This window comes from Homarus americanus, unplaced genomic scaffold (genome assembly GCF_018991925.1).
Source record: "Homarus americanus isolate GMGI-L3 unplaced genomic scaffold, GMGI_Hamer_2.0 scaffold24694, whole genome shotgun sequence".
NCBI lineage: Eukaryota > Metazoa > Arthropoda > Malacostraca > Decapoda > Nephropidae > Homarus > Homarus americanus.
The window spans coordinates 7,941,038-7,960,097 of NW_024732780.1; the positions used below are offsets into that span (position 1 = coordinate 7,941,038).

The 19,060-nt window shown below is 41.0% G+C and overlaps 1 protein-coding gene across 3 annotated transcripts; it reads right to left on the reverse strand.

Annotated features, from left to right (window-relative positions):
* Window positions 1-8,255: 8,255 nt before the first annotated feature.
* On the reverse strand, window positions 8,256-19,059 carry LOC121869036. Of its 3 annotated transcripts, none has more exons than XM_042370118.1 (3): window positions 18,082-19,059; window positions 16,334-16,628; window positions 8,256-13,911 (listed from the first exon to the last, which is right to left on the reverse strand). In XM_042370118.1, exons 2-3 carry the CDS (start codon window positions 16,607-16,609, stop codon window positions 10,906-10,908), a joined length of 3,282 nt encoding a protein of 1,093 aa, XP_042226052.1. In that variant the 5' UTR covers window positions 16,610-16,628; window positions 18,082-19,059; the 3' UTR covers window positions 8,256-10,905. The 3 variants fall into 3 exon arrangements, with proteins under 3 accessions (XP_042226052.1, XP_042226054.1, XP_042226053.1); XM_042370120.1 differs by lacking the exon at window positions 18,082-19,059 and adding an exon at window positions 15,717-15,871 and having other exon boundaries at window positions 16,334-16,469; XM_042370119.1 differs by lacking the exons at window positions 16,334-16,628; window positions 18,082-19,059 and adding an exon at window positions 14,007-15,013.
* Window position 19,060: the final 1 nt, after the last annotated feature.

Below are 19,060 nucleotides of genomic sequence, written 5' to 3' on the forward strand. Positions count from 1 at the left end.
AAAGTATGTATACTATGCAAATTAGAGAGAGAGAGAGAGAGAACTTGAACCATCACCCACCTCGTGTATAAGTGTGTGTGTGTGTGGACGTAAGAGATGACGCTGGGTTATAAAAGACATCACAATACTTTGGCATCAGCGTAAGTTCATATAGTGGCCACAACACAAGAGTACGGTCATGGCTCTAATATGCTACATGGCCCTGGCACTATTACACTAGTAGGTATATATACAGTACACTAATACATCAGTATGATAGTCAGGAAGCACGCACGCGCACACACACACACACACACACACACACACACACACACAAGGTATGACAGTCATCGATATGATTTTTCAACTCTCAAGGAACTGAAGGACGTATGACAATTGTTGTGTTGTCAGAGAGAGAGAGAGAGAGAGAGAGAGAGAGAGAGAGAGAGAGAGAGGCGAAAGATCATCACACACACTATTTAAGAAATTCTGTCACAATACATCAGACAGACAAACAGACAGAAACAGACAGACAGACGGTGTTGTGTACAGGTAAACAGGAGGAGAAAATAGTGACGGAGGAACTTGTCAACACCACAGACTTTCACGCACCCGTTGTATACACCTGAGCGTCAACACCACACCTACACCAGCTTTCTCAACCTAACCAACACAATTTTCTTTACTTTTTTCATCATTTTGGGGAAGATGTTGTCGTAGTTTGGTCTTATAATTTATCATTGTCTTCTTCACACAATCATCATCGTCATTGCCTCTCCTCTCAACCATCACCATCTCTCCCTCCTCCTTCTTCTCTCCTCTTCCTCCTACCACCATCATCATCATCTACCCCCCTTCCCTCCCTCTTACCACCTTCCCCCTCACACTCGTAATGGCTGGCTTCCTGTATAACCAACAAATGAAGGAAGGAGGGAAGGAGGGAGGGTAGGAAGGAAGGAGAGAGGGAGTGAGGGAAGGAAGGAGGGAGGGATTGGAGGAAGGAAGAAGGAATTGGGGGAGGAATAAAGTGGACAACAACAATAACATGAGTGATTTGGTGATTTAGTTCTCTCGGGGATAAATCAAACCTCACGTCACGAGTCGAAATTCTTAACACAACAAATTACTAGAACTTAATATCAATACATCTCTAACTATTTAACTGTTAATGACCTCCTGTGTGTATAGTTAATAAAATCTAGAATACCTGCTAACCTAACCTAATCTAACCTCGGCTTCCCAATTAGTGTTAGGGTGATTAATCTTCAGGTAAAATAAGCTGGAGTGGTTTGATTCGGTATATCAATAGATTAAAGAGATCAAGAATGTTAAAGAATAATAACTTTAATTTTCCTCCCAAATGAATAAAATAAAGTGTATTTAGATGATCCATTAATACGACGAAAAAATGGACTCTTCAAAAAAAATCTTATGTTAAATTCTCCCCCTAACGCTCTAACTGATAAGACAACGTTCCGTATCTAAATGCCTCACTAAAATACGACACAAAGATGGATTATCACACGTACGTCAATTTCATCCCTAACTGCTGATGTGAGAACGTATTATCTAACTGGCTCATTTAACCTACGATATTAGGATGGATTCTCAAAGCCCATTAGGTTAAATTGTCCTCCTATTTAACGGGAGAAATGAAAACGCGGTGGCCGACCTGAGTTTCCAATAGTCTTGAATCTCTACCATAACTAGATACGTTCTTTAACTTCCCTAATCTTCAGTTAAGGTGACAAATGAACGTACGGGTTTCTTTTAAGCATCGCGGTGGGCCCAGAACACAGCGGAAATACCCCCCCCCTCTCCCCCTCCTAAATTTTAACAGTTCCCAGCATCAGCGTTAATTATCAAGAGGATGTGAAGCCTCGCGTCACCTCGCTACTGCGCTTTGAATACGTTAATACAGTCGGGATTACCTGAAGACTCGACACCCGGCGTATTTCACCTGGAGACTAACCAACCCAGCTTATTTTCACCTGAAGATTAACCACCCTAACGCTGTTGGGTGATGAGGTTAGGTTAGGATAAAATAGGATAGGATAGGTTCGGTTAGCGTTAAGTTAAGGTGGTTTATCTTTAAGTTAAATAAGCTGGGATGGAGATTCTTCAGGTGATCTACTTACGTTAAATTCTACTCTTAATTAGTGATATATACGTGAATCAAACTGACATACATTACTTGAGGTAGCCTGACTCAGAAGTTCCCAAGTTAATATTTGTTTTAACCTCGATTTAAAATTTGTATGATGCTTTTACTGAATATCTATCTAACTGGTGAACGAATCTAATTGCTGGCTCACTTGATACAATATAAATATGACTTCTTAAAAGTTCGCATTGTAAATTGTCCCCTTTAGCTACAGATTTAAAGTATGTAACTTAATATATACTACAAATATAAATTAGCAAGTGTTCATACGTTAAATTTCAAAGAAAGTTTATATAAAAGGCATAAATATATACATTGTTTACTTAACTCAATAACTCAATAACCGGACGCCTGATTCATGTTAAATTTATAATAACAGACAATATGTGATTAAGATTCTATCAAGTTCATTCTCGAATTATTTTCCTCCTAACTGGTGATGAGAGAACACTAGTCACGGTAAAGTCTCAGTGCAATTTCGACGGCATTTTTGTTAAGCCATCTCTGCGCCATTGTTTTGTTATAAAGTTAGGAAGCGAAATAGACATTTTTTGGTACACTTTCAACGCTGCACTTTAAGCTGTCAGTTGGGTATGGCAACTTATCTCTTACTGTGATTTATGTATGCTTCGTTAGCGTTGCGGTTTGGGTGTGTCGTGGGTGTAGTGTGTGAGGGGGTTTTAGTCGCGGGTGTAGTGTGTGAGGGGGTTTTAGTCGCGGGTGTAGAGTGTGAGCGAGCCATTTAGTGTAGGTGTATTGTGTGAACGAGCCATTTAGTGTAGGTGTATTGTGTGTGTGTCATTCAGTGTAGGTGTAGTGTGTGTGAGGCGTTAAATAAGGGTGTCCCGGTTACAGGTGTTGGCGGTGACTTCAATGCACAGGAAAATGGATTCCAACCTCTCCTTCTATAAAATTAATTCCCTCTCACCTTTATATTCTCTCTCTCTCTCTCATATCAGCATAATAACAGTTCACTTGAATGTCTCTACCACAGCTTCTCACCTAATAATTAACCCCCTTTATGGGTGGATGAGGTTAAGTTAGGATAAATTAGGTTAGCGTTAGGTTAGGATGGGTTACATGGTTTGGGTTCAATAAGCTGGGTGTTAGGTTAAGGTAGGTTAGCGTAGACATAGGTAGATTAGGTTACGTTGGGTTAAGGTAGGATAGGCTAAGGTGGGTTAGGTTAGGTTCTATGGGTAAGGTCAGGTTAAGTTAGGGTAGGTTACATACTGAGGCTACGGTAGGTTAAGGTAAGTGGGTTTTAAATCACCGTAAAGTTAAGCTCTTTCACACTCGGCTAGCTTAACACTATTTATCGGCTAGTTTAACATTATCCATTGGCTAGCTTAATATTATCGGCTAGTTTAACATTATCTATAAGCCAGGTAGCCACAGTAGCAAGGATGTGACCCCGTACTCCTGCACCACAGTCAATAGCTTATATGGACAAAATAAACACAACATCTACCTGTCATTACCATTTACTTCTAACACCTGCACATTTTTTTTTTTACAATTGATATATATTATCTTACAAAACCCACCATATTGACCAAAGATCTATAAAATAATGTTGTTTTAGTGTACAGATAATTATTTATTATGTAAGCATTGGTGATCTATGTAGCAATTAGCATATATCTGTTATGAAAGTTAAGTTTGCTTTGTTATTACCTGCCAACTTAAACGATACACGTGAATAAGATGGAAAACACAAACAATAAATGTGAATGAAATGAATATGGTGAGGGAAGAGAGACGGCAGGTATTTGGGACACTTACCTGTACTTGAAGACCGAATTCCTCTCAGGAGTAAAAATTTCCCTTAAGTTCACGACGTTAGGTTTACACGGACTAGAGAGACCACCTGTTACCACTATCTGTGTTCACTACTATTGTCAGACAACGCACTCGTTCTTATGGTATTCACAGCGGCTCTAGTGTTTTAAAACAAGCCGTATGGAGGTTTGTGACGATGAAGAGCGCTGAGCAAGGTCCTCCCCCCACTAGAGTCCAGAGCACACTGACAGGTCGGGTTGAGAACTCGGGGTGCACCGTTACTGCCTGGCTGCCTGAGGGGGACCGCGACATTCATATTTCCCAAGTTTAATGACAATTCTGACCCCTATGACACTAATAATACAATACTACTCAAACCATCATATCAAGATACAACTCGCAAGCAACTCTAACTACGTCGAACTACCAATAAAGCGTCAGAAACAACCGAATATTGAGGTTGAGAAAGGTTAACGATGTACCACAGCCCATGGAGAACTAGGCCCGAGCGGTGTCTAAAGTCGACGAAAGTGTTCTATTTAGACATAAAACTATCCCTCCACCCCCACCTCGTTATAATGGCTGAATAAAGTCATAATCTAATGTTCTTTTCCATCAACCACACCAGGAACTGACGAAGGAGTTGAGGTAATTATAATATGCAAGAAAGGTGTTGGTAAGAACCTTGAGGACCTGGTTTATACAGGGTGTTGGCTATGTTTTTTTTTCCTGAAGTTCCAGTCTTGATATCTACCTGCACCTCTACAGTATGTCTTAATGTCTATCTACATCACTATGTCTACCTGCATCACTATGTCTACCTGCACCGTTATCTCTACCTGCACCACTGTTACCTGCACCATTATCTCTACCTGCACCGCTATGTCGATCTGCACCACTGTCTACCTGCACCACTATGTCTACCTGCACCATTATGTCTACCGACACACTATGTCTACCTACACACTATGTCTACCTGCACCATTATGTCTACCTGCACCATTATGTCTACCTACACCACTATGTCTACCTACACCACTATGTCTACCTACACCACTATGTCTACCTACACCACTATGTCTACCTACACCACTATGTCTACCTACACACTATGTCGACCTACACCACTATGTCTACCTACACACTATGTCGACCTACACCACTATGTCTACCTACACCACTATGAAAACAGAAAACGAATTTTATATTGACAAACTTAATTGCCGTGTTTAAACTAATGTATCAAAATATCTTAGTTTGTCATCACATGTACGTTTTTTCCTTAATTCGTTTTCTTTGTCTAATGGCGCTTGGCCTAACTAACCTAATTACAGTCTACTGTTTGTTCAGCTCAGTTCTATCCAGTACTTTGTCATTTACCTTATTATCTTCGCCACTGATCGACTCGTTAGCCTCTTGGGTGGTCGGTCACGTCTCTGGGCATGTATACTGACTCGTGAATGCATCTGCACCTGCGTCAGTGTAGGTCAGGTCTGGTCTTTGAAGAGCTCACACTCGGTGCCGTCACAACACTCTCTGGCAGATTGTTCCAACGGTTTAAGCTGGGCAGTTGCAGGTGTTCTAATCTCCATGGGTACCTGAGGTCCTCCATTACAGACACCAATCTGGTGGACTTATTTGAGTGCGTGCTTAAAGACCTATACAGAAGTATATACCCTATACTATATGTTACAGTCAATGTGTTAAATCAGGTAAACTGTAAAATACCCATTAGGTCTGGTTAGAGTAAGTTAGGGTACATCAGGTCAGGTCAGGTTAGGGTGTATCAGGTTATGTTATTCAATTGAAAACTGCAAAAAATCCTCTAAACTTAACAATTAACCAAACCTGATAAACCAACCTAATCTACGCACACCAAGAAACAACATTTTCACGGGTACAGTATTTTACAGATTGCCTGATTTAACACATTAACTGCAACTTATATATACACAAAGATACAAACAACATGGTCTTCTGGTTTCCTTTCTTTACCATTTCTTGTCCCAAAACGTATATACAGTGTGACATAATCATTATTTTAACATGCGTTTGTACTTCACATCCGGTACAGTACAGCATACTTATGTACCAAAGATCTCTTGGCCAGGAAATGAATGATAAAGAGATATAGTATTCTACAGTCATCATACAAGTTTACATTGATTCAGTATGGATATAGTCACTGCAGTTATACAATATATACAGTATAGTCATCATATAACCCGAGATAACCAGTATTTAATTTTTGTTGACTAAAATAAGCACGAGAGGTCATATATGATAGTTGTTGAAATGTAATGCATTATACCACCATTATGCTCATTTCTTTGCACTTGTCTACTGTACATTACTCTGAACTACATAAAAGGACAAAGAAACATATAGAATCTTCGCAGTCTATGTTAATTTTTCTACTGTTAAAGATAGTGTTTAGTTCAGGTACAGAACCCCATAAGCAATCCAGTTAAATATGTTCTTATATCCTCACCTACGAGGGTTAAGTTATCACGTGGAACTATTAAGGAATCAGGATATTATGCATTAATAACATGTACTGTAACCCGGTCAATTTTATCATAGTGCCATTCTGAGGGTTGGCGACCACAGCCCTCTACCATGAGGGTTGGCGACCACAGCCCTCTACCCATGAGGGTTGGCGACCACAGCCCTCTACCCATGAGGGTTGGCAACCACAGCCCTCTACCCATGAGGGTTGGCGACCACAGCCCTCTACCCATGAGGGTTGGCGACCACAGCCCTCTACCATGAGGGTTGTGACCACAGCCCTCTACCATGAGGTTGGCGTTCTACCATGAGGGTTGGCCACCACAGCTACCATGAGGGTTAACCACCACAGCCCTACCATGACCACAGCCCTCACCATGAGGGTTGGCGACCACAGCCCTCTACCATGAGGGTTGGCGACCACAGCCCTCTACCCATGAGGGTTGGCGACCACAGCCCTCTACCCATGAGGGTTGGCAACCACAGCCCTCTACCCATGAGGGTTGGCGACCACAGCCCTCTACCCATGAGGGTTGGCGACCACAGCCCTCTACCCAAACATGTTAAAAAGGTGAGGCTTATTTTTCTTAATGTTTTCTCTCTGGAAGCTACAGCTGTTAATTATATTCAACCACACCTAGGACTCCTATCCTCAAAATTACCCAATAATATTTCTATCATTATTCCTCATACCCGATTATATAACAGCAATTATCTAGTCACAACAGCCTTCCTGCCCCCAATTTTCTCAGTATCACTTCACCATCAGTAATATGGCCAGTCCTTAATTTCTTCTTTTCTACAGATTTGCAATATTTTTCTTGTTGCACTTGTTAAGTCTTAGAACTTCATTTATTTTCCTATCATTACTCTATAATTTCTTTGTCATTCTCCCATAGCACCACATCTGTGAGGCCTCAAACCACCTCTACTGAAACCCTCCCAGTAACTGACCCATACAACAATACTGTACTCATTATATATTAGCAATTTTAAAACTAAAATCTACATACATTTTGAATAGGTTTAATATTTTATTGCTAAATTTAAAGTATTTTTTTTTCATTTCCTCGTTACTTTCCCAAGAACTATACTTCATCACCTTTTATATGTCCCTTGTTATTCACCACAGGCCTTTCTTTATCTCACAATGCCATCTTCATAACTGACTCTCATCTCTCATTGATAAGATCCTGAGGCTACCAAAATTCAGCCTCTGTTTTTCAATTGGCCTACCGGTATACAATCACCTTTACACCCCCCCGCTTACCGGTAATTAACTGATGATCAAGTCCTCTAATGCTAGAAAGGGTTAGGTTAGGATTAGGTTGATCAGTCTTCATGTGGGTGAATTAAGCTAGGGGAGGGGAGGCAAATCTTCAATTGATCTGATTCATATTACTTACCAGAGGTTCCCATAATAAGTAAGAAAAAGACTGAAATGATCTTTGGTTTTATTTACGGGGATTAGCCCACCCGGGCACAGGTCACTGACCCACACTGGGGCCTGGGGGGCAAAAATGTAATAATAATAATAATAATAATAATAATAATAATAATAATAATAATAATAATAATAATAATAATAATAATAATAATTCATAGTAAATAAAATTATAATATAAAATACAAAATTTTAAATAAAATAAAATAAAAATAATAATAACAAAGAACCATAAAAAAATACAAAAATGAAAAAAAAAATCTAAAGTGAGAAACATTATACTGTATGTACATTGTGTGTAAATGAAGCAGAAAGTCAGATCAGCAACCTGGGACTTGGTCACAATTTTTGTGTTGCTACATGGCAGCAGGGTCTACCATTAGACAATACATTATGCTTCCAATATCTTCCCAGGCGGTAGTACCTCCCTGTTTGATAGCTGCCTACTACCTTACTTGTCAGCAGGTAAGTTACAGTATTGCTTTTCCTTCACAATATTTTTATTTTTTCATACAGTAAATGTTAACCTGAACATTGTTGCAGTTCAGTACATTATAATAAGTGTATACAGTAATAAGAATGCTCTCTGTAGGAATAGTTCATTAAAAAAGTGTTTCCTCCCCTACAAAAACTACCGAATAATATAATAATGTTTTCCTACAAACCCAAAATTAGAATCCACACCCAAGTATTATGTGAGGCAGTGTCAATATATATACAGTAGTACTTGTATAAATGTGGGCTAACCAAACAAACTAGAACTAAACGCAGCCCCTCACTTTCTTCTCTAATGTCGGAGGATGTGCCCGGGTACTGTGCGGCATTAACCCCTCTATCTCGCTGGTATCATAGGAGCTCTGTAAATTACCTCCGATAATCATTGGTTCATTTGGTCATTATAATAACAATGTACAAATATTTTAATAAATAAATAATAAAGCCATTGTGTTTATGTGGACACAAAGTATTGTACTATAAATACTCTTAAACAGTTGATAAGGTGGCGGTTGGTGGGATACATGCCTGCTATATATAAACTCAAACGGTGCTTTGGTGCTTGTGACTAGAGGCAAACACAGCAGCTTGTCCATCAAGTGTAAGAGCAATTACTTACAGACTCACCAGCTGGCACAGTAAGGTGACAAACAGATGAGGTTCCCTGATATTCCACAAGTTATGTTACCTGGTGGAATATCAGACATCCACACCTGGAACAAGAGTCATGGTATACAGTACAGTATCTACACACCTGTACGGCAGGCAAGGGCGACCTTTTCTTAGTCGTGGGCCAACCCACCAAAATTTATATCATTACCTACCCCCAAAACAAGGGCAGATCCAGGAATCTCAAAAGGGGGGTCCAAAACAGTTGTGGGTGGGGGAACAGGGCGAGCATAGCGAGCCCACCCAGTTGAGGTGTGTGTGTGTGGGGGAGGGGGAGCATTGTCAGCCCCACTCCCCATTTTTTTTTTTTTAAATATGATCAATATCATGGCCATTCTGAGGCCATTTTGAAGCCGAGTGGGCTTGCTTTGCTCGCCATGTTCACCCACCCAAAACTTCTTGAGCCCCCTTTTGATATTCCTGGATCTGTCCCTGAATGTAATACTTGCTACATTTATCAACAAACTTTCACATTTACTCCTGCTAGGGTAAGGAAATGACACTGTTAATGACATCATAAATAAACAGACCCAATGTTGCTTAACTTGGCTGATGGAGCAAGAAACAGTGTTACCAACATGTACTACAGTACTGTCTATAGGTACACTCTCCCAAAAAGTATCGGCCCCTTTTCTCACCGATACAATGTCACAAAGGACAAATATTTCCGCTCACTAACTGTGATTCCTGCATTATGTTGGTAGGCCAGCCGTCCTAGTATCTGTGAGGTTGCCAGTTATTGTTTTTGGCATTTGTTGTAATTATGGTGAATCACCGTGCTCCATCTTTGGTAGAGTAATATAATGATATTAATGTAACAAAAATAACGGCAGTCAAATTGAGGGCGTTTTCTGCTGACAATCCACGGCCGACACTAGTACCCGAGACTCACTGGAAAGCACAGATTGCACCGACAGACATGGAGAAATGTCACTTTCCCAATAAGAGTAAACAATGGTTATAAATCAATGATTATTAGCTATCTCCTTGTTCCTCAGGCTCATGTCGTGAAGGGTGACGGTACTGCCTCGTGTTGCCTCCATAGTGACTGTCAATCCCGTGGGAGGGCTCGACGACACGGTCTCGTAGTGTGTAACAGATAATGTTCCGTTGCCAGCACCAATCATGAGATGATATGTTGCAGTAATAATTGCTACCTAATCAATTGAGGTAGAAATTATATTGAAATGCAGTAAATAACAACGTCATTGTAACTGGATATGGCATTTTAATCTGTACACCTGTAATTACTATATTTACAAATTAATGTAATATCTGATCATAGTGTTTCATATTATGTCCAAAGTGATTCCATTGTAACCTCGGTTCATGAAAACACAGTAACATTATATTTCTACTTGGCAACCCATCCCCTGGGGCTGAAATAGTATCTAAGGTGCATAACTCAACAAGGTTACTCATGATGTTATTGGTTTTGTATATGGTATCATAATTAATCCTAATTCATTACATTATGTAGACAATAGATGATATACTGTAGATATCACGGTGATTATCGGGTGCAAGAAGAAAGAACGACAGGTGCAACTCACAATCAGAAATACCAACCGACCCGAGACTGTTGTGCACGTGTTACCGTGTTCATTTCCAAATACTGTACGTGAGGCCCAGGGGAGCCGATACTTTTTGGGGGAGTGTGTACATACCTGTACTGTACTCGTATTATACATTACAGTATGTACAGTACTGTATAATTATATTACCTATATCAACACTTAAATCCCACTGTAGAAGATAAACAGAGAAATGTGACAAAAACAATTACAGGGAGATCGTATGATGTCAAACACAAAACACTAATAAAGCGCAGTACAGTATATGAAAACCCCGAGAGTTACCCAGGTTATAGTGAAGTCATCCTATACTTCAGCTGCAGGTGCTCCAGTTCCCCCTTGAAGGAGGATATGACACTGGGTGATAGTGGCTTCTGGTTCTTGACATATGTTCCTAACGTAAAGTGTCGGAGGGCAGTGTCCAAATTTTCATGTCTGTCCTCATAGGCCAAGCGATGGAAGGCGTGAAGGAAGACCCCAGCTTGGCAGCGTTCCACCGACGTGTGCTGGTTAAACCTTTTGCACGGGACCAGGTAGAAGGGACAAGCTGGAATCTGGCACGCATTACCCAGCAAGCCAACATCAGAACGGTACCTCTTGTACACCTGCTCAAAGGTGGCCTCTGTCACATCTATTCCTTTCTGTCTTGCTTGGCTTACTATCTCTTGTGGAGTCATTGGCAGCACCACCACATTGTGGGCAGATGTATATGCATCCAGCCACGCAGTTTCAAAAATATGTGTGAGTTTCTTACAGATAGATAAATCCTTACTCAGGAATCTAAATCTTTCATTTTGGATGCGTTTAGTGACCATAGTCAGGCTGTTATCATAGTCCGCAATAGAGGCAGCCAGTCTATTTCGTGAAGCCCTGTAGCGTAGAGCATGAGCAACATAAATAAACACGCTTCGTTCGCTGAACAAGTCATCAATGACGTCCTCCGTAAGCCCCACCTCCCTGGCAAAGGTTTTCAGAGTGTTCCACGACACATCTCCAGCGCTCGACACATTACGTAGAGTCACGACCTTCTCCATTTTCATCTTGATGGTTATGTCTGCTGTCAACTTCTCCTTCATCTCATTCATCTGTTTGCTCACTATCTGTTTCACTTTTTTCTTGATATCTTCATAGGTATAGAATTCCCTCAGGAGATCAGTGGAAGATGAAACTGCATTCTTTCTGGCATTATCTATAAACTGAAGAACATAATCTTTATCATCTCTGTCATCAAGTTTTTCTGTGAACAACTGTGTGAAGGGCATAGCTTCCTTATCGTTAGCCTTGTAATTTGTGAGGCAGCGACCAAAAAATTCCAGCAGAATCATCTTCACCACATTAGCTGCCACACCCACATCCTGGGTGGCTCCTTGAAGCTGGTTCATATGGAGGACAAACATGGGCTTAATGAGGGACTCGCACTTGAGGGTCTTGTCGTCAACCTTCACGGTGCTCTCGGTCATCAGCGCCTGAGCAGTGTTGTCTCTCAGTACCTGCCAGTACTTGGTGTATCTTGGCCGATTGATGTACAAGGCAGCAGTGGCTTCAATGCTCTCCACACGCAGGCGCACAAACTCGGGTCTTGGTTGGGCTGGATATTCAAACAGTATCCTTGTCCACACAACAGCTAAGGAAGCCAAGTGAACATTAAAATCAATGATGTGGGGATTTTTGAGGATGGCAAAGGTGACACACATGGCAAACAGCCGGGTGTGGACAAGTGGTTCCATGATTTTTGCAGCATTAGGAGGGAAGACTGGAACAATGGCATTAAAGCGAGTTTTTTCTTCATCCCACTTGGCCTTGACATCCTTGTGGCATTCACCGGGAGGACTAGTTTCAGCAAAGGATTCCAGTGCCACCTGACTAAGGATGGTGTAGGGTGAGGTGAGCATAGACTGGACAGTGTATGACCAGGGGTTGATAGCTACGGTGTCCCTCTTGGGGGCAAACACTGGGATCCCTGTAATGGTAAACTGTTTCAAGAACTCAAATTTGCCCAACTGGATCAAGTCGGGGAAGTCCAAATCCTGGAGGTCCGCCACAGTGGAGGTGAGGGTGATACGGCAACAGTCCTCTGGTAAGGTTTCAATCTTCTGAATACTTTCCTTGTGAGCGCTGAACACCTTCAAGAATTCCTCAGAATCTTTGACAAACTCCTCGTTTGTGTGGCCCTTAAGATGGAACACTCTGGCCTCGTACTTGCCTGCACGGAGAGTGGTATAAAGTACTTTGTCAGCCAACTCTTGTTCATCCTTGAAAGTTTTAGTTTCCAAGATGGCCTTCATATTTTTTATGGATGTTCTGAAATTGGTCATGTGGGTCTTGAATAGTTTGCGGTCGAGGCGGTTGTGAATGCCGTTGTCGTTATCCTTCAAGCGCTTCCTTGATAAGGCGGTAAAGATACGTTCCTTTAAGGCGAGGATGTCCGGTGGAACAGTCTCCCCCATCCTGTGGCGCTGGATAATCAATGAATTCCACTGGCAGAAAACATCTTCCAGGTCAGATAACAACATGGGCTGCCGCTCAAGGGTGGTGCTAAAAGTGCGTGAGCCGTGCCAGAAGGTGAGGTGTTCCGCTTGTTGTGGTTCACAGGAGCAGTACACCCACTCTCCCAGGTAGAAAGTGTCATTCATATCTGTCCCAGGTAGAGTTGCTCCCTTCACAGACACTTTTACAACCTGGTCACTAATTTGGGAACTTGTTTTGCTGATGGTTACCATTTGTTCCTTAAGGTCATTTAGGGTTTTGGCTGCAAACAGATATGGAAGGTTGGAATTGCCATTATGTAACCTAGAACGAATGTCAACGCTGTGCTGCACGGGAAAATCTTCCCCTATACCCAGGATATAAACATCACACACCTTGCCTCTTGCACACTGTATTTTCTCAATAATAGTCTCTGGTGTTGCCTTAGAGACTGTGTGGTGACCGTCCGTGACGAGGAACACCTTCACGTACCTCTCCTTACACTGATACACATCACTGACCACAGTTTGTAGGGCACCAATAAAGTCTGTACCACCACCCAAAAAATCTTGAGGGTGCAAGTTCACGCCCGACCTACGGAAAATAACCTGCGTGCTGAACACATAGATGTTGGTGTGACCCATCAGTGTGGGTGCCACATACTGGTTCCAATACTGAACCACACTTTTCCAAAATGGCTCCATGGAGCCTGACACATCAACCATGAGGATGTTGAGGGTGGTAGAGGAGGGAGCAGGACCCAGGGATCCCTTAGGCAGTTTGGTGGGCATGTGTAACAGGGTGTGTATCTTCTCCTGGCCATCACCAACCTGAACAAACATGTGCAAATAAGAATATGTTAAAACATATGTAATGTATTATACTTTATAGCATGTGTATTAATGTAATGTATAATACACTATACCTGTATGTGCATTCATGATGCCCGAGTATATTAACAGCAGTGGACGTCGTGGCCATCATGGACGCCTCACGACGACCAGAAGATTAAACAAAGGCAATTAGACCCCTTAAAGGGTTGACTCAGGCATCGTGAATGTGTGGATAATGTATAATGAATAACACATTATACAAAAACAGCATGACTAATCCACATATCACACTATACGGTAAATAAAAACAGTAATGATAAATATATGTATAAATATATGAGTAAACTAACAGAACAAATCATATTAATAGAAATTGAAAGGAGAACCGAAATGTTAAAATTACTAAACAGCAAATTGCCAAGCCACAACAAGTAGCCTTGCCAGCTGGTCCCATCCTATTTGTTGGTGTTTGGAAGGTCATCCAGCCATAGGACTTTGTCTCAACATGCTTAATGGCAACCAGGTCACCAGAGCTGTGCATTTCCTGGGTTGGTTCCTGGGGTCTGCAGTGGTGAGTGGGGTGGGGACATCCTGTTTTGTTTTACCCAACAGCTGCCACCTGATAATCACGGCTAAGCGCGGAAATGGCCGTAAAATGTAGATGCCGATAAACATTCCAAGAGTATAGCATAACTTGAGCACTGTACAGTATATATCACTAAGTGGTCCATAAAACCAAACAAACATAATCCAGAGACTGTTCTTAAGATACAGTACAGACAGAGCCCACAGCCCAAGTTCCAATTTACAGGATTAAGCCGAATTAATGGAAAGTGACACGATCTGAATCTAATTTTACACCAAAATCAGCAAAAGGACTAATTGAGGCACTATTGAATGCCAATTTTGGAACCTGGGAAGCCATGTTAATATTCCTGCACACTATTCAGTAGCAACAGTAAACCTTGTTATTAGTGGGGGGGATTAGGTTCCAAGGAATGGCACAAATAGGCAAAACTGCAAACAGTAACTTATACTAACTTAATGCACTACTGTACCAAACAACCAACCAACCAGCCATGGCAGCACTCATCCCCTCTTTTAATTCATCTAATAATTCAACTTTCTTTGTCAGGGTCTTCACTGACTTCTGCTGTTTACATTTCACTCCACTAGCATCACTAGCACTGACACTAGGCAGTCTTTTAGGGGCCATTTCACACAAACACAAAAGTTTTGAGAGTACAACACGAGATGCTGCGTGGGGAGATTCACTTTGCTGCAGGAAAAGCTCACAAGCTAGCCACCATCTGTTCACTGTGAATCGTCGAAATCGGGACTCGCAAACCCACGAATGACAAGGGTCTACCATATTGAAAAAAACACACTACACCTGCACTGTGTACTGAACGTTTTGAACTTAATTTTGATCAGTAAAATCAGGAAAAAAGCCTGCAGGTGATATTGCTGGTAATTGGCTAGACATGTGGAGGTAGGCAAGTGTCAGCTTGGTATATGAACTATTCTCAAGAGTATATACAGGACAAGGGCTTCTGCCTCATCCATTTCATTAGCAACAACAATCATAAGAAATTGTTGAAGTAGCATTTTGTTGGAGAAGATGGAGAGCCAGTAGGCCTCCAGGTAGCAGGAGGATCATGTTAAGAGTAGTGGCAGACACCGGTACAGTATGGTACAGTACAGCACAGCACAGTACAGTACAGTACTGTTGAGGTTATATCAAGAGAATAAAGTTGGCAAGATAACATGCGTGTGTAAATTTAATTATTTTAACCTCTTACCAGTATTAGCTGATTCAGGTGGTTGGTGTCTTCTTTGTTACAACCTTCACTGTCCAGTACAAACAACTGTGTCAGTACACTACTGTATAGGATGACACAGGAGTTCTCAGAGTAAACCAGTTCTGTTTGGTAGGGTGACACTTTTCACATCTAACCTGGGATAGTGATTGAACTCATGACAGGTTACTGCTGTAATATATAGTTTCTGTAGTATACAGTTCGGTGTGCCAGGGAATAAGTACTGTATATCTCTGTAACACATCTGAATTTTTGGATTTGTTTAAGTTGAAGGGTTCAAAACTGGCCTACCACTAATTTTTAGAATCCAAACATAAGTCTTTTTTACACATACACACAAAGGTTCTTTTGTGCCAACTTTAAAACTCCTGATACAATCTCTGAAACAGAAATGCAAGATATTTAATTTACAAGAGAAGAGACTGACAAGTACTGACCTTACATACTTGTGGTAAAGATGAAATTAAATCAGTGTCGGGGAAACACTCAATGCTACTGAACCACTGTACTGTATTATTTAATGGATAAAGTTATTGACTAGTTGGATGAGATTATCATAGATCAAGACAGAACAAAAAGAGTGGGGGGGGGTCAGCTACCTCCTCCGGCAGGTCGTAGAGTCGAGCATCGGTGACTTTTTCCCCAAGATCCACCTCCACATCCTCCTCCAGCGCTGGGTCGGGGGTCACCATGGCTGCGGGGATCCACGTCTCCACACCGATGCACATCTGTTTGGAATGTTCCCGCCGTAAAGGAACTTTGATCCCGGAGTCTTTCTTGTGTCTTTTCATCCTCTGTATTAAGGTGTGGGGTTGTTTGTGTGGCAGGCCATCGTGTCTGCCGATACCCACCCCGACTTGCACACCACAAGCCATGATGGTTGGTCACTGTTGCCTAAAGGAAAAATTTTCATAAATAATAATACACGCTACTAGACTGCACTGAACCAAATTGCCCATACGATCAACTCGCTTTCTTTCATACGTCAAAATCGCCAACTTCCTGCCGGCCCGTAATCAACACATCTACCTGACACCAACCACCTTGACTAATGTCAGTCACTTGTAATAGAACAGATAATACATACTAGTTCTTTAGGTTAAATCTGTGGCTGATAAACAATAAAAAAAAAAAATTATACTTATGTTTTTCAATTCCACTGTAATTTATGTATATATAAATAAATATAAAAAAATAAATAAATAAATAAATAAATAAATATTGAAGTGATAAACATGGTAACATTATGAGATGTTATTATTACCACCATGCTATTGTACTATTCCAGATGTTACTAAATGTTACATAATACTTCCTTGAGATAAATGTATAGTATATATCAGGTGCCTACAAGAGAGCTCAGGTTCTCAACTGGCTCAGCCATGTTAATACTGTTATTATTATCCACTCTGTATCTGTGTTTCTCTGGCTAAATAAACTGTTTCAATTCAATTCAAAAACTTTCTGCAAGGAATAAAATGTAACAGGGAAAATGCAGCCAACTGTACTATACTGTATTGGGGTCAACATGGGATGTAATTTGACAAGTTGGTGAAGAGGATAATGTTAGGTTAGGTTTGGCTGGGATGGGTTAAGTTAAGTTCGGTTGGGTTAGGTTAAAGTAAGATAAGATGGGTTGGGTTAGGTTACGTTGGGTAAGGTTGGGTTGGGTTGGGTTGGGTTGGGTTGGGTTAGGTTAGGTTAGGTCGACAACTGTATATACAGTATTTACAATCAGACAATCTGGGAACCCCCCATACCAGAATCATGGGTACGCCCCTGCTCATATATTAACCAACTGCTGTACCACTCATCTGGTCTTGTGCAATAAACTACACTGCACATCAAATACGTTTTAAACGTTTGCATACGATGTGTTGAATTCAGGTTCACCTTAGTTCACAAGCTAAATTGCCTTGGGTGAGCTAACTGAATCACAAAAATACAATGGGGTTAATTACACACTCTTAATTAAACAATGTACTAAGCATATACCTAACTTATTTATCAAAGTGTGTTATAATATTCAAACTACGCGGCACCTGTAATCTACCACCAATAGGGGACACCTTATACGTTTACAGCCCAGTACACCAGACCACACTAAACTTAACCTAGATACTATGAATCCTTAAATTATGACATTATTAGTTTATTATATATATAAATACAATTGCTAAAGATATATTTTAAATAGTTAAAAGACTAAGAAGAGGAATAAATGGTTGGTGTTTATGTTCAAACTACGCGTTGGTAGTGACTCTAGGGCTGCCAACCTCCACCACTATTTCAACCAACGAATTTCCACTCAGGGTCTGTTCTCAACTATAACACACGCACTACCTACCTCGTCTTAATCAATAGATCGTGTATTTAATTAACTTGTATGATACACTGTAAGGTGGATGGGCTTCTCTGGAGTGAACTGTGGTGATGTAACAGAGCCTCCACCAGCCACACGTCCTGCTGCTCCAATACTCGCCTAGACTGACTCTTGAGGGACAGGGTGCCAGTGTGCTATATACAGATAGAGTTTTCCGGTACCTTACTATAAAAAAGAATGCCTTCACTTCATTATTCATAATTACAAAACTGCAATTCTGAACCAATTTAGTGGTGTTTTCTTTATATTCCATCCAATGAGTCAATAATACATGCGTTGAAACGCATTCCGTAACCTTTAGTCTATGTTGACCTCTATTCTTCCTGTGTTTTTTCATAATAATTGTATAAAGGCTTTTGCGTTGCACAGGATGTAAGGATGTGCCCAATAAACTAGCCCCCGAGCGGGGGCTTGTGGGGTATGATATGTTTGGTTCACACTCAGGATGGGATGGAGAAAGGAAACTCACCATGTACTCTCTATATACATGTTGTATTGGATGTACAATGCAGCTTGGTGCTGGGAAGGCAGCATGGTTACAAGCGTTGAGTAGAGGAACCCCCCACAACTATACCTTGAGAACACCAGTCATGTTTGGTACAGTCACAACACGCTCTCATATATCCCGGACCAAGGATCGAACCCAGGACATGAGGGGTGAAAGACACGCGTTCCTGTAGTGTTATTCAGTACATTAACTACAGTACTACCATGAGATTGTTTATTAATCTATTCAATACCTTTTCTATAAATAGGTCAAAGTTAGGTAGCATATTTAAATCTGTAGAATACTTGTAAAATTCATAAGCCAAGTGTTGTTGATGTCTTGTACACTTAAGAGGTATGGAAGTCATAAGTGGTGGTAATGTTTAGGTAAGAAATATATGTGGCTGCCTCTGTGGTCCCAAGGAGGAAGGAAAGTGGACAAGATACAGGTAGATCA

Bases quoted from the DNA above. Each gene is read 5' to 3' on its own strand.
- LOC121869036 (XM_042370118.1), bottom strand. From the start codon at position 16,609: ATGGCTTGTGGTGTGCAAGTCGGGGTGGGTATCGGCAGACACGATGGC. The intron at 13,912-16,333 runs GTAGCTGACCCC...ATGTTTGTTCAG, and splicing joins TCTACGACCTGCCGGAGGAG to GTTGGTGATGGCCAGGAGAA.